Genomic DNA, 11,822 nt, shown 5'->3' on the forward strand with positions numbered 1-11,822 from the left:
CCTGACATACACAGAACATCCACCCAACAGAATATGCATACTTCCCAAACACACATGAAACATTCTCCAGGATAGCCCATGTTAGGCAACAAAACAAGTCTGAATAAATTTAAGATTGAAATCATACAAAGTATGATCAATGCAAACTATGGACTTTGGGTGATAGTGATGCATCAGTGTGGGTTCACTGATGTTGACAGTAGGGCAGGCTGGGCGAGTGTAGGGGCAAGGTGTACTTTTTGCTCAATTTTGCTGTGAACCTAAAACTCTTCTTAAAAAATTAATAACTGCTGTGCTAACATAGTAAAAAATTATACCAGGGCACACCCAACAACACGTCTGAATTTAGTGTTTTTATTAATAGGCAGAATATTCAATATTCAGTAAATATTCACTCATACCCTGAATGGTAGAAGCTCCCACACACAGCCCCCCAGCCCCCACCTCCAAATTCCTTCCTACACCTCAAGTTTGGGGCAAGGAAACTGCTCAGTAAAAATGAAATACCACATAGGGGAAAGCAAGGTCCTCAGTCCCCTCAAGCCCTTTTGGGGGCAGAACCACAAAGAGTATACAGAAAAAGGATGGAGGATGGAGGAGTTCGCTTAAATCCAAACTCCTTTAGGAGCGGTAAGACAATGAAAATACTCAGAGGTCATCCAACCATTGAAATTTCTGTGTAACTGACAACTGGGTCATTCTGCAATAGAGTCGGGTGAAAGGGCAGGCATGCCTGCCTCCGTGGGAAACACTCCACCATCAGGGTGGCAGCACTTGAAAATGGACGGGCATGCCACAGGTGTGAGCCCAGCAACATTATCTATCTGTAGTAAGGCAAGCCACCCATCCAGCTACCTGGCTTTAAAGCTGAAGTTGTAGATTGTGTACAAATAACCAGAGGAATCCAGAAACGTGCTTTCAGACTTAAGAAGATGGTAAGAAGTGTTTCAAATGAGTCATGTGATATAATGTGCAGGTCCATACAAGAATTAATAACTAAAATTAGTAAGAGATAACCATACTCAAAACTGTCCTTCAGTTTTATGGCATGTTATCTGTAGAACTCCAGCTGTGTGTGAAAAGTACAGTTACAATGTCCAGGTGTGACACTCTGAGGTGTCAGTTTACTTCTGTTATTCCAAAAACACCAAGAGTCATGGTGTGATTGCCCATCTGTCAGCATCAGAGTGTTCTCTACTAGTCCACACTGGTTCACTCACTGGGTCAGTCTGGATTCCTGTTTGTTGGCAGTTCTGCAAAAATGAAACACCTGGATGTCTGGTTTAGTTTTAATGGACAGTAGATGAAACGTTGGACTATTGCTCTGACAGAGGAAAAGTTCTCAACAATTCCAATATTGGGTCAAAAAACTGTGTCTATCAAATAAAGCCAATTAAGATGTCCCTGTGAGAGGCTGTGGAGACCCCAGTTAACCTAAGCTGATGAAGAGAAACGGACCCCAGGCTTATGTCAGAAATTACATGAACCCAACAAGGTAAATATAGTACACACATTAGAAACCAATGTAGCAATTTTAAGTGGCATCCTCTGAGTTGCTAGATTGAAAGAACTCAGTCCAGTAGCCTTGGCTGGACTCAATGTCATGGTAAGATGGAGTGTCATTTTATTTGTCCTGTGCTATTGCCAACCCAGGCTCACACTACACCCCTTTCTTCAACTTGCCTTGAATACAGGCCAGTTACAAGGATTCACTATTCTTAAGAATTAAACCTGTTTGTTTCTGATTGGCAAGGAAAAATTGAGGAAATGGAGCACATCTTGGGACCCTTGGACAGTCCTGCCTAGCAGTGCTACTCTTTGGCCCTTTGCCAAGTGGGGTTTCTATTTTTCTTGGAAAAATGATCATAGCTAACCGCCAGTAGGAGAGCCCAATGTAGGCTGTTTAATTTCAGAGTGGTAACATATTGTAACAAGGAGAGGGAATAAAAATGTGAGATGCTATAATCCTCATGACCTCACATTGTGTCAAGATTTTTTATGCTTGCTACTTTATAATCTTGTCACTGAAAAATCAAGGCAACATCTCACGGCAGCAAGTGAAAGGTAAAGTGGTAGCTGCCCATGATCACTGCTGGTCATCTCAGGCATTTATGGGAAGCAGAAACCAGCCCGTGGAAATGGAGTGGGCGGTACATGTCTAGCACTGCCTATATTTTGAAACATTCAAGGAAAGAAACCTGAGGTGAGAAATGAAAACCTGCACAGCTATCTCACTTATGTAGTCTCAAATTAAAAATAAAAAGGGACTTTGGTGATAAACCCTTGACTCACGTGTCTCTTGAGTTCAAATCTTTCACTCACTGCCTTATAAAATAACCCAATTAATAAACTGGCAAGGAAGAGGATACCCTCTGATCACTGGCCAAGAACAACCCGAGGAGACTCTCCCCTGCTTTTCCAAGCATAAAACACTCAAGCTATCAAGGCAAATCTTGGGACATGAATTACAGTGACAAGTGAGACAATGTGATTAGGGGAGCAAGAGGAGGAGTGTAGAATCTTCAACAGGCCCAACTTTAGAATGATGGGTGTGGGCTTTCCCTGTCGAAGCTCAATCATAGCCAGTGGCTACAACCCACAGGAGAGCAGGGGGCCAAAGGAGAACATGCAGGTGGCCTATATTTTGTTGTGCTGTCCATAACTATGGGAATTCCTAAACGAGAATGCAGAGAGGAAAGCTAGAAATCAAATCTGTGTCCTTTATTCCACCAGCAGGCATATCCTGTAGGCATATGCATATTCCACTAGCATAGCCATGCTGAACCCTGTCTCAACAGGCTGCTGGAAGGTTCCCTGGGCCTGAGGCATACAACTACCTGGGCTCTGCTCTCCAGATAGATGGCAGGGGTGGGCAGCAGAGAGAAGCCGAACCTTGAGGCAGTGCCTCCAAGCACTGAAGAGGAATGGAGAGTGAGGAAGTAGGACCACCCATGGAGGAAGCAGCGAGGGGCCTCGAAGGACCTATGTCGGGCACTGTGAGGTAAGAGGCATTTCCGCCCAGCTCTCCATGTCCACAGCCGCACCCCAGGTTGTGGGTAGAGGTGAAGCTGCTATTTCCTGCTGTGATGCCAGATTCTTCTGGAGGTCCCTTTCCTTTTTCTGCTGTGGCTTAAGTCTGGGAGCAGGAATCATTCATCAGAATGTAGAAGACACTCGCTGGAATCCCACCTTTTTGGACATGAGCTGTGTGGGGCTTCAGGAATGAGATGAAAAGAAGTAGAGAGCAGAAGACAAGAGAAGAGGGGAGAGAGGCTACCAGCCCAGGGGAAGAGGCTGGGAGCTATGTGCAACAGGGCAGAGAAGTGTTAGTGGAATGGTGGGTAGGAGGTTGAAATACCTCTGGGTTCACTTGCCTCCAAAGATGGAAGAAGTGGGGCAGAGGTAACTGGCCCCTTGCCTAGGAGACAGAACTCAGGAACCAAGTACAAAAGACCCCCATGCAGAACTGCTACCCTCCACCCCCCAGCAGTCTCAGATGGCCTACCCCAGACAGAACCCAATGGCCAGGGAGGCAGGGCCTATTGTTGGGATATCATGGCAAGTGCCCAGTCCAAGAAAGCCACTGTGATGTCCTGTAGGCAGAGCCAGGTCCAGCGGGCAGCCTCACTGAGCTGTGTCTTCACGCAGTCCCAGGTCACCTCACCTCTGAGAGGAAAGCAGACCATTTGTGGGGATTGAACAGCAGTGGTGTGCAGCTGTGTCAAGTCACAGGGCTGCAGCTCAGACCCACAGACCTCATCCTGGAGGGACCAAGGGATGAGCAAGGGGCAGGGCAGAGGGAGAGACTGAACAAGGGAGACTTGCCCCTGGAGAAAGGGTGTGGGGCCACTGGGGCTCCTGAAGGAGCCCTGAGTGAGGGTCTCACCTGCACGCCTTGTGGCAGTGCTCCTGGGCCCAGGCCAGGGCCTCAAGCAGCATGTGCCACAACGGCAGCAGCATGTTCTGGTAGAGAAGCAAGAGCAGCTCCCTCAGAGAATGGAGCAGCTGGTTCAGGGCATCAGGGAGCTGGATCTGTAGCAGGATCATGGAGAACGGAGCAGGTTAGAAGGCCCAGGGAATATATCCTGGCCCTGAGGACCCAGTCCACGTGGAGTTGCACCTTCCCAAGAATTTAGCTCCTCGTGAGTCCAGCCTTTCTTTGACCTCCATGTCTCTGGCTTACCCTCTGGGAGATGCTGGTGAGGCTGTCACCAAACCAGGCAAGGTGGGAGGCAGAGTGGGCAGAAAGAAAGCTGACTGTGGCATTGGTGTGGTCCCAGGCCAACTGCAAGCTGGGCCTCACCACGGTCAGCAGGTGGGAGCCCCAGGCTGGCAGTGTCTCCTCTAGCCAGCTGTAGAAGATAGAAGGGAGAAAGGAAGGCTCTGAGTTTCCTCAGGCAGCTTGGCTCCCCAAGAATAGCTGGGGGAAGGGAGGCCTTGGGAAAGGAAAACCACAATCACTTCCCACTGACTGTCAATGCTGTCACTACCCTGAACAACCAAGCCCTCTGTCTCCCACCTCCCCTCTCCTCTCCCTGGCGGGTACTCACCTGTAGCCTTCCAAGCTGTAGGAGTAGATCTTGGCACATGCTTGTTGGCCAGCAGGCAAGAAACCAGATGACTGAAGCAACCGGCCAGAAAGGGAGGCTAAGTAAAGGGGGCCTCTGGTGAGCTGTGAGGTGAGGCGGGCAGGGACTGGGGAAACAGACACTACAGGCCCCAGAGCAGGCCCGGTTAGGGATGGGGCAGGAGCGAGGGTGCTCACAGGGCCTCAGAGCCAGCTCCAGGCTCACTTCTCCTGCCGCGCCAGGTGAGCAGGAATGGTGCAGCCAGGTGGACTGGCAGCCAGACGTCAGGAAGCCTTGGGTTTGAGAGTCTGCCCTTCCACTTACCCGTTGTGACCTTAAGCTAACTGATAAATCTTCCTGAGCCTCGATTTCCTCAGGAGTTAAAAAGGAGGTAACACCTACTCAAATGAGACCATGAACATACAAGTATTTCTATACTGCAAAGCACTAGACCAATCTCAAGTAGTAATGTCATAGCTGTGGACAGAAAAAATCTGTCTGAGAAGTGTTCGTTCTGCAGCATCAGGGCAGAGCTGTGCGTATTGGGGGTGGGGTGCTACACCTGGCTCTGTGCCCCACCGCCATGCCATTTTCCTTGCCTGCCTATCCCTGCTTACCCTGGAAAGAGCTGTGTGACCGGAAGTCATGGCACAGAAAACCTACGGCAAAGACCAACACCAACAGGAGTAGCCGTGTCCAGGGCAGCCGGCAGCCCCGTGCTTCCTGCAACAGAGTCTAGGAGGAGAGGGGGTAGGAAGCAGTGGTCAGAAGGGAGGGGCTGGTCCTTGCCTCCTAAGGCAGGCCTCAAGCTAGGCCTTCCAGAGAGAGGATCAAGCCCTTACATTACCCCAGAGATAGCGGGGGCTCCAGCGAGAGGTGATAAAGGCCCAACCCAGGGTGTGCTGAGATAGAGATGCAGAATAGTGTGTGGGTTGGGGAGAGCTGAGTGCTGGCACCTTGCAGGCTGCATCACAGGTGACGACATCCTGGTTGTTAGAGCTACCCTTCCTCAGCAGGTCCTGGTTGGCAAGTTTGAAAGACTGAATGGTTTCTTGCAAAGACTTCCGTGTCTATAGGATAAGAAAGGTCTGGGTTGAGAACATAAGATGTGGCCTGAGGGAACCCAGAGTCTTTGTCCTGCTTCATTTTCCATGCCAAATGCACTAACAGATCCCCTTCTCAGGGAAAAGGGACAGTCACTGAGGGGTACGAACCCAGAACCCAGCCAGACAAGAGTCAGCCTGCCATGTCCTCCCAGCTCCTCACCTTCTTGGGAATCTGCTCCCAGGACCTGAGCAAGTGCTCCAGCAGCAGGCTGTGGGGAAAGCACAACCTCTTCCAGTCAGGGGCCCACTTGGCCCTTCTCATCCTCCTGTCCTCCATTAGGCTGCCAGCTCCTTCAGGCTGAAAGACTCTCCACGCTGTCCCCCCACCCCCAAACCCCCAGCAAAAGGAGCAGCTTCCTAGAGGCCACCAAGCAACATTCCCACTCAACTTGAGAGGCATGAGCCCAAACAACAGTGACAAATGTTCCCCTTGTGCTTGTAAGACAGGGACAGGCTGGGAAGCATGAACCAAGGCTTCTCTGTGTGAATTAGAGGGAGGTGACCCTCCACCCCGACCTGCCTGGATTGTGACAGGTGCTTGGGGTACAGCTGCCTCCAGACACTGGCACTGAGGGAGTCCACCGTCAGGCACTCAGTTAGGCTGCTCAGGAGCTGCACAGGGTACAGAAGGGAGAGACCGCTAGGGCACAGGGCTGGTGGAGGGGGCGAGTAGTGAGAAGTAATCCTCCCCTCAATGAGACCACCCAGGCAACACATCCACCCTAAAGGGTGGAGAAATCATGCCCAGACCCCAGAAATCTCTGAGGGGCTGTAAAGGCAGGGGATGGGGCTCCCAAGCTACAAGTTGAGCTCGAAGATCACTCGTCTGCAAGGGGCAGGACATCAGAGACCGGCCAGACCTGAACGTGCTCTCCCTTCAGCTCTGTTCTTTTGAGAGTAGAGCATGAGGGTGTGGGCTGTCAGGAGTGAGCTAAGGGTGCCCAAGAAACAGGTTCCCTGAAGGCAGGGCCTTTGTCAGCAGATAGGGACCTCTGCAGCAGACCCCTGGAAAGGAAAAAGGAGCCTCACACCACTTCCTCACCTCTTTCTTCATCTCAGGAGGGCAGCTAGGGGTGGCTCTGGACAGGAAGGAGGGGAAGTAGGTATGCAGGGTGGATTCCGGCTTCGCCCCAAATGCCAGCACCTTCAGTCGGGGGTAGAGCTGACACAGCTGCTCCTGCAGGCTGTGGTGGGGGTGGGGAGGAGAGCCAGGCACAGGCTCTAAATGGAGGCGTGTGCTGTGTCCCATTTGCCTGCCTCAGAGTCCACGCCCTGCCCGATGCGGGTAACCAATAAGGGCCTTGTAATGGCTCTGAATCTTTTCAGACTCAGAGACTCCTTGGAAAATCTGCCAAAAGCAATGGATCCTCTCCCCAGGAAAATGCCCATATGCCAACCAACTCAAGGGTCCATATAATTTCAGGGGGTTCACTATTCCCTTGAACTTGCAGGTTAATAACCTCAGATCCAGGGTGGCTGGAGGAGAAGGGGCAGGAATATATTGCCTGTTCCTAACCCTCCCCTGGGATCCCTCACAGCAGGTGTGCCCCAGGACAGCCATACCTGGGTGTCAGGGAGTTGTTTGGCATATAGGCAAAGTCCAGAAGAGGGAAGAAGTCCTTGGGGCCAATCATGCCAAAGCCCTTGGTGAGGTTGGGGTGCATCCTATGGGGGAAGATACAGGTTTGTTGGGGACCACCACCCAGGCCATGATCCCAGCTAAGACCAACCTCTAGGAAAAAGGACATAAACACTAACTCATCCCCACCTCTGAACGGCTCCCTCCCTTTCCTTCCTTATCACCACATTCTGAGTTGGGAGGAGTGGTCCTGGTTTTCCTCATATCTATGGAGACCAGGATCACAGCATCCCATTTTGCTGAAACAGTCACTTGTAGACACCCTGGGCCTTCCCCTTGTTGTCCTCCCCATTACTCACAGGAGCAGCCGATCCAGGTATGCAATGGCAAAGGGAGACAGAGACTTGATGCCCAGCACAGGCAGCATGATTCCCAGCCACACTGTGGAGACAAAGGTCAGGCAGGAAGCCTCAGGCTTGGACCTCCCGGGACATTAAAGAGGAGCTTACTGGCTCCAAGACCATTCCTCGTTCTTCTTTACTTCCTCGTTACCTTTTAGTCCCTCGGTGAGGTTGGCAAAACCTGCTTGACCCAGGGCCCACATGATGGTCAGACACTTTGCTGGTCGGCTCTGGTGGGACCTCAGAAGTTCCAGGAACTGAGAAAACGGGTGGGAGAGGCAGGTTGGGATAGGGCAAAGCACTAGGAGCACTCCCAAAGCCAGACAGGAAGAGAGATGTCAACTGGGAGAGGAGGGACAGGCTGAGGGACAGTGGAGCACTACAGTAGAGGGGCATAGTGATTCAGAGCATGGCTCTGGCACCAGACTGTGGCCTTCACCCATACTTGCCACTTATTAGTTCACTGACCCTAGGAAAGCTGCTGAACCCCTCTGTGGCTCAATCTTCTCATCCGTGAAATGGAAATAAAGGTAGTACCTGCCTCACATACACACAAAGCAGAAACACAGGAAGCACTAATAGCGTTAGCTATTATTCCTGGTCTTATAGAGTCTTCCACTATCCCTTAACTGGGTCCAACAGTGTAGATTCAGCCCAGCTTCCCCAGTCCTAGATGCCTGGTGTCCCCACCACCACCCTGAGCTCACCTTGCCCAGGTTCATGGTGGCAATCCTAGGCTTGTCTTGCAGAATGGCCTGGATACAGATGCGGTAACCGTGCAGTGACTCTCCTTGAGAAACACATATTCTCAGAACTATATACACTGCTCAGCATCCCAAACCCAAAATCTCCCTCCTGGCAGCTGTGAGCCCAGAACTCAGGCCCAGAGAGGCCTAACCTCCTCCCCCCTTTCCAAAAGAGTATTGGAATTAGCACAGTTCTCTGCTGGAAACAGCACCACCCAGCCACTCTGGAAGCAGGAAAAAGGGAGTGGGCTCCCAAGACGGGGCTGGGCTCTCCCCTGACGGGCCTCTTTTACCTGGTGTCTTATCTAGCTCTTGCAGCATGGTGAACAGACAGTGGTCAAAAAAGAGCTCCAGAGACCCCGGTGCCTTCGCCAGTAGCCCTCGGATGATCCCACGCAGCTCCCGGCTCACCAGGCTGTAGGGATAATCTGGGGCCATAGGCCTCCACATAAGTGCTAGGACCAGAAGCCTCTGCCAGCTCTGAGAGTGCTGGTGCTCTCCCTGAGAACAGTGAGTGGAGGCAGAGGTCCCTGCTCTGAGGCTGGCACCCTCCCTAGCCCAAGGAAGACCAGAAACTTTCACAGCTGTGATTTGAGAACAGCTCAAATCACTCCCATAAACAGGACAGTGGCCGGCATTGGGCTCTGTTAGTAAGCAATGTGCTTACACACAGCCCTTTCAGAATTTTCTTGAACTTGTCTGAGCTTGAAGGAATTGGGAAAACTAACCGTGAGTATGCTGGCTTAGTGTGGGTTCACTTAGAGGTGCTTGGAGCTTGTAGTTGAGATAGCTGGCCAGGTCCTTCAACCACACCAACGGGTTCCCAGAGAACATGCTCTGGCTCTTGTCCAGTTCCTTCTGCAGAGCTGCCACGTCCAGCTGCCAAGGACACAGGGCCCTCATGGTGAGTTGTGGGTGAGTGTAGGGAAAGAGGGTAGAGGTGGGAAAATGATTGAACTAGGTGGTGGTAGGAAGTACCATGGGTTTCTGCTTTTAAACCTAGGTACTTTGTGGACTGCCACAATTCTGTTGCATCCAGATCTTTAGAAAATATAGAAGAAGACAGCTAAAACTGCTGATCTCAAGGCCCAATACTCTTAGTCCCTTCACATGCTCAAGGAGAAACACAGAAGACAAGACAGGAAGTGAAAGATCAGATCTCCCATGGGGCAAGGAACCAGTTTCTCTAACCCCTCCCTGCTACCCCTGGGTTTTCAAGACTCTCCTCTCATTAATCTGTGTTTCCCTGTGAACTTATTTCCTACCTATCCTAAGTGCAAACGTTCTATTCCTTGGGGTTTCCATCCTTTCCTGAACGCCTCTCAACCAATAGTGTTCCAAATTCCACAGGTCTGAGCTGCCCGTCGCCCTCCCACTCTTTTCATCTTCTCTACACCTCAAGTCCTCCTTCTCTCCCCACCTAAATTCCAGGCCCACTCACAGCTTTCAGTGCCTCCTCCAGGCTGCGGAAGCGGCCCTGCTTCTGGTTTTGGTTGGTGACAGTCGCCACCTTCTTAGTCTGCTTCTTGTTCCCTGGTTTCTTAGGCTCCACAGCAGGGGGTGGAACCTGCTCCTTATTCTGCCGCTTCATGATTCTCTCAAAGCCCCGCTCATAAAGGGTGCTTGTCGTCTGGATTGGAGCTGGGGTAAGGATAGGCAGAGAAAGGGGGCCATCACTGAGTCATGAGGGCCTCACAGGAACAGCAGTCCTGGCCCCCACACTATCACCTAATTCAACTCCAGGGAGAAGCCTGCCTCAAAGCCCTTTCTTGCTGTCCTGCTTAAGGAGCAGAGCAGGTAGCCCTCCTGATTGCTTCTTTCAGTCATCACAGCTCTTGAGTTCACGGGCTCTTTCACAGATAGGAGGCATTTCTTTACTAGTAAATCAGAGTGTGTGAGAACTAGTGGAGGGGTCTTCGGTGAGTGGTTACAGGTCTGGGAGGTCAGGATTTTTCCATTTTGGTTCTACCTTAGTTCCTCCTGGTTCAGATGTGACAACTCTATAATCAACAAGTGGCAAGCTTTCTCCACTCCTCCAGGAGACTTTGAGGAAACAGGCACCACTTAGAATAATACTTGGTGGGTGTCGGGAGTGTATGGTGGGTCATTTCTCCTACTGCTGGGCCTCCTGTCCGCCCCCATTCCTGCTGGTTACTTAAGGAGGGGGCGCCGTGTATAATGAACCAGGATGCCTCTGCCCAGCTCTTAAGACACCTGCCCAGAGAGGCCAGGCTAGGGCCCGGGGACAGCTGGTAGGGTGTGCGTGCAGTGAGCTGAGCGTCCGAAGGCCGGAATCCTAGTCCTCTCTGACATGTCATCCTGGGCAAGGCATCTAACTTCACTGGGCCTCAGTTTACTCATCTGCGAGGCGAGGACAGCAACCTCCCTGCCGCTGTCTACCTCTTGTGAGGCTCAAAGACACACCACGAGGGTAGCGCAGCTGAACGGGGAGGAGCTGATCAGCGGGTAGAGCTGGCGCCTCGAGAAGCTGGGGGGTGCCCTGACCCTCTGGGCTCGGGCAGCTGCTCGCTACCACCCTGGAGGGGCAGGCCTGGGGCCGGGCGACGGCGCTGGCGGCGGGCCGGCGGGTACTCACGGGTCAGGTCGTATTTCCACACTCCGTTCGCCTCCCCGAGCGCCCGGCGGTCCCCTCCGCCGCCTCTACCACTGCCTCCGGCCCCTGGCCGCCGCCCCCTCTTCACCACCTCCCAGCGCCCCCCACCAGCCGTCCTGGCCGCCATGGCTCCGACCCTCCCGCCAGTGCCACCTCCCTGGGCTTTCCGGTCCGGTACGGACGCGCCGCGCTCTGCCACGTCTCCTCGCAGGGCCTCGCGGCGCGCGACGCCACCCGCAAGGCAGCCTGGGACTTGTAGTCTTTCGTTTTTTCCAGCTTGTCCTTAGCGAGGGGTCGGAGGTTTCGTAGCAAAAACATCCAGGCAAAGATGTTGAAATGAGAGGCTAGTACAATCAGAAAACTTTTATTGAGCACCTACTGCGTGAAGGCCAGTGCATTGGGCGACTTGGTGGAAATTTAACTGTTTCGCTTTTTCTTTTTTTCTAGTAGTGCTACAAGGATAGAATGGGAATATTCTCCTGACCTCTGGGGAGAGTTTGAAGATTAAATGCTTCCTTCCTATTAGGAGCGTGCTAGTTTTTCTGTTGCTGGGGATTAAAGTTTGGGTTTAATGGGCTATAAAAATCTCTTGTGAAAGAACAAAGAAGAGGATGGAACTTGAGGGAAGAGGCAGCATTAGGAGGGCAGGAAGTGGAGAGTGGAGAGTCCTGACAGGAGGCAGAGAAAAGTCTCGGGGTCTGGGACAGCCAGGGCTGTGTTTCTCCTTCCAGGCAATGGGAAAGAAACGGCTCTGGCTCCCACTGTAAGAGTCAGTCCCAAGTCCCAGCTGTAGCAGGGAAGTGATCAA

The 11,822-nt window shown here is 52.0% G+C and overlaps 1 protein-coding gene across 3 annotated transcripts; it reads right to left on the reverse strand.

Annotated features, from left to right (window-relative positions):
• Window positions 1-340: 340 nt before the first annotated feature.
• On the reverse strand, window positions 341-11,203 carry TMEM214 (transmembrane protein 214). 3 transcript variants are annotated; one of them, XM_014850327.3, is made up of 18 exons: window positions 10,997-11,203; window positions 9,842-10,041; window positions 9,129-9,279; window positions 8,694-8,828; window positions 8,362-8,444; window positions 7,806-7,911; window positions 7,613-7,694; window positions 7,238-7,339; window positions 6,717-6,858; window positions 6,195-6,286; window positions 5,835-5,883; window positions 5,525-5,638; window positions 5,186-5,303; window positions 4,551-4,647; window positions 4,184-4,352; window positions 3,887-4,032; window positions 3,506-3,666; window positions 341-1,253 (listed from the first exon to the last, which is right to left on the reverse strand). In XM_014850327.3, exons 1-17 carry the CDS (start codon window positions 11,139-11,141, stop codon window positions 3,540-3,542), a joined length of 2,058 nt encoding a protein of 685 aa, XP_014705813.1. In that variant the 5' UTR covers window positions 11,142-11,203; the 3' UTR covers window positions 341-1,253; window positions 3,506-3,539. The 3 variants fall into 3 exon arrangements, with proteins under 3 accessions (XP_014705813.1, XP_014705812.1, XP_070368511.1); XM_014850326.3 differs by having other exon boundaries at window positions 341-3,666; XM_070512410.1 differs by lacking the exon at window positions 9,842-10,041 and having other exon boundaries at window positions 341-3,666; window positions 10,997-11,126.
• Window positions 11,204-11,822: the final 619 nt, after the last annotated feature.

The sequence above is a fragment of the Equus asinus genome, chromosome 6, assembly GCF_041296235.1.
Source record: "Equus asinus isolate D_3611 breed Donkey chromosome 6, EquAss-T2T_v2, whole genome shotgun sequence".
Taxonomy (NCBI): Eukaryota; Metazoa; Chordata; class Mammalia; order Perissodactyla; family Equidae; genus Equus; species Equus asinus.

Coding starts and splice junctions, on each gene's coding strand:
- TMEM214 (XM_014850327.3), bottom strand. CDS start 11,141: ATGGCGGCCAGGACGGCTGGTGGGGGGCGCTGGGAGGTGGTGAAGAGG. Junction 7,695..7,805: donor CCTCACCGAGGGACTAAAAG/GTAACGAGGAAG, acceptor TTGTCTCCACAG/TGTGGCTGGGAATCATGCTG. Junction 4,648..5,185: donor GTCACACAGCTCTTTCCAGG/GTAAGCAGGGAT, acceptor CCCTTTACTTAG/CCTCCCTTTCTGGCCGGTTG.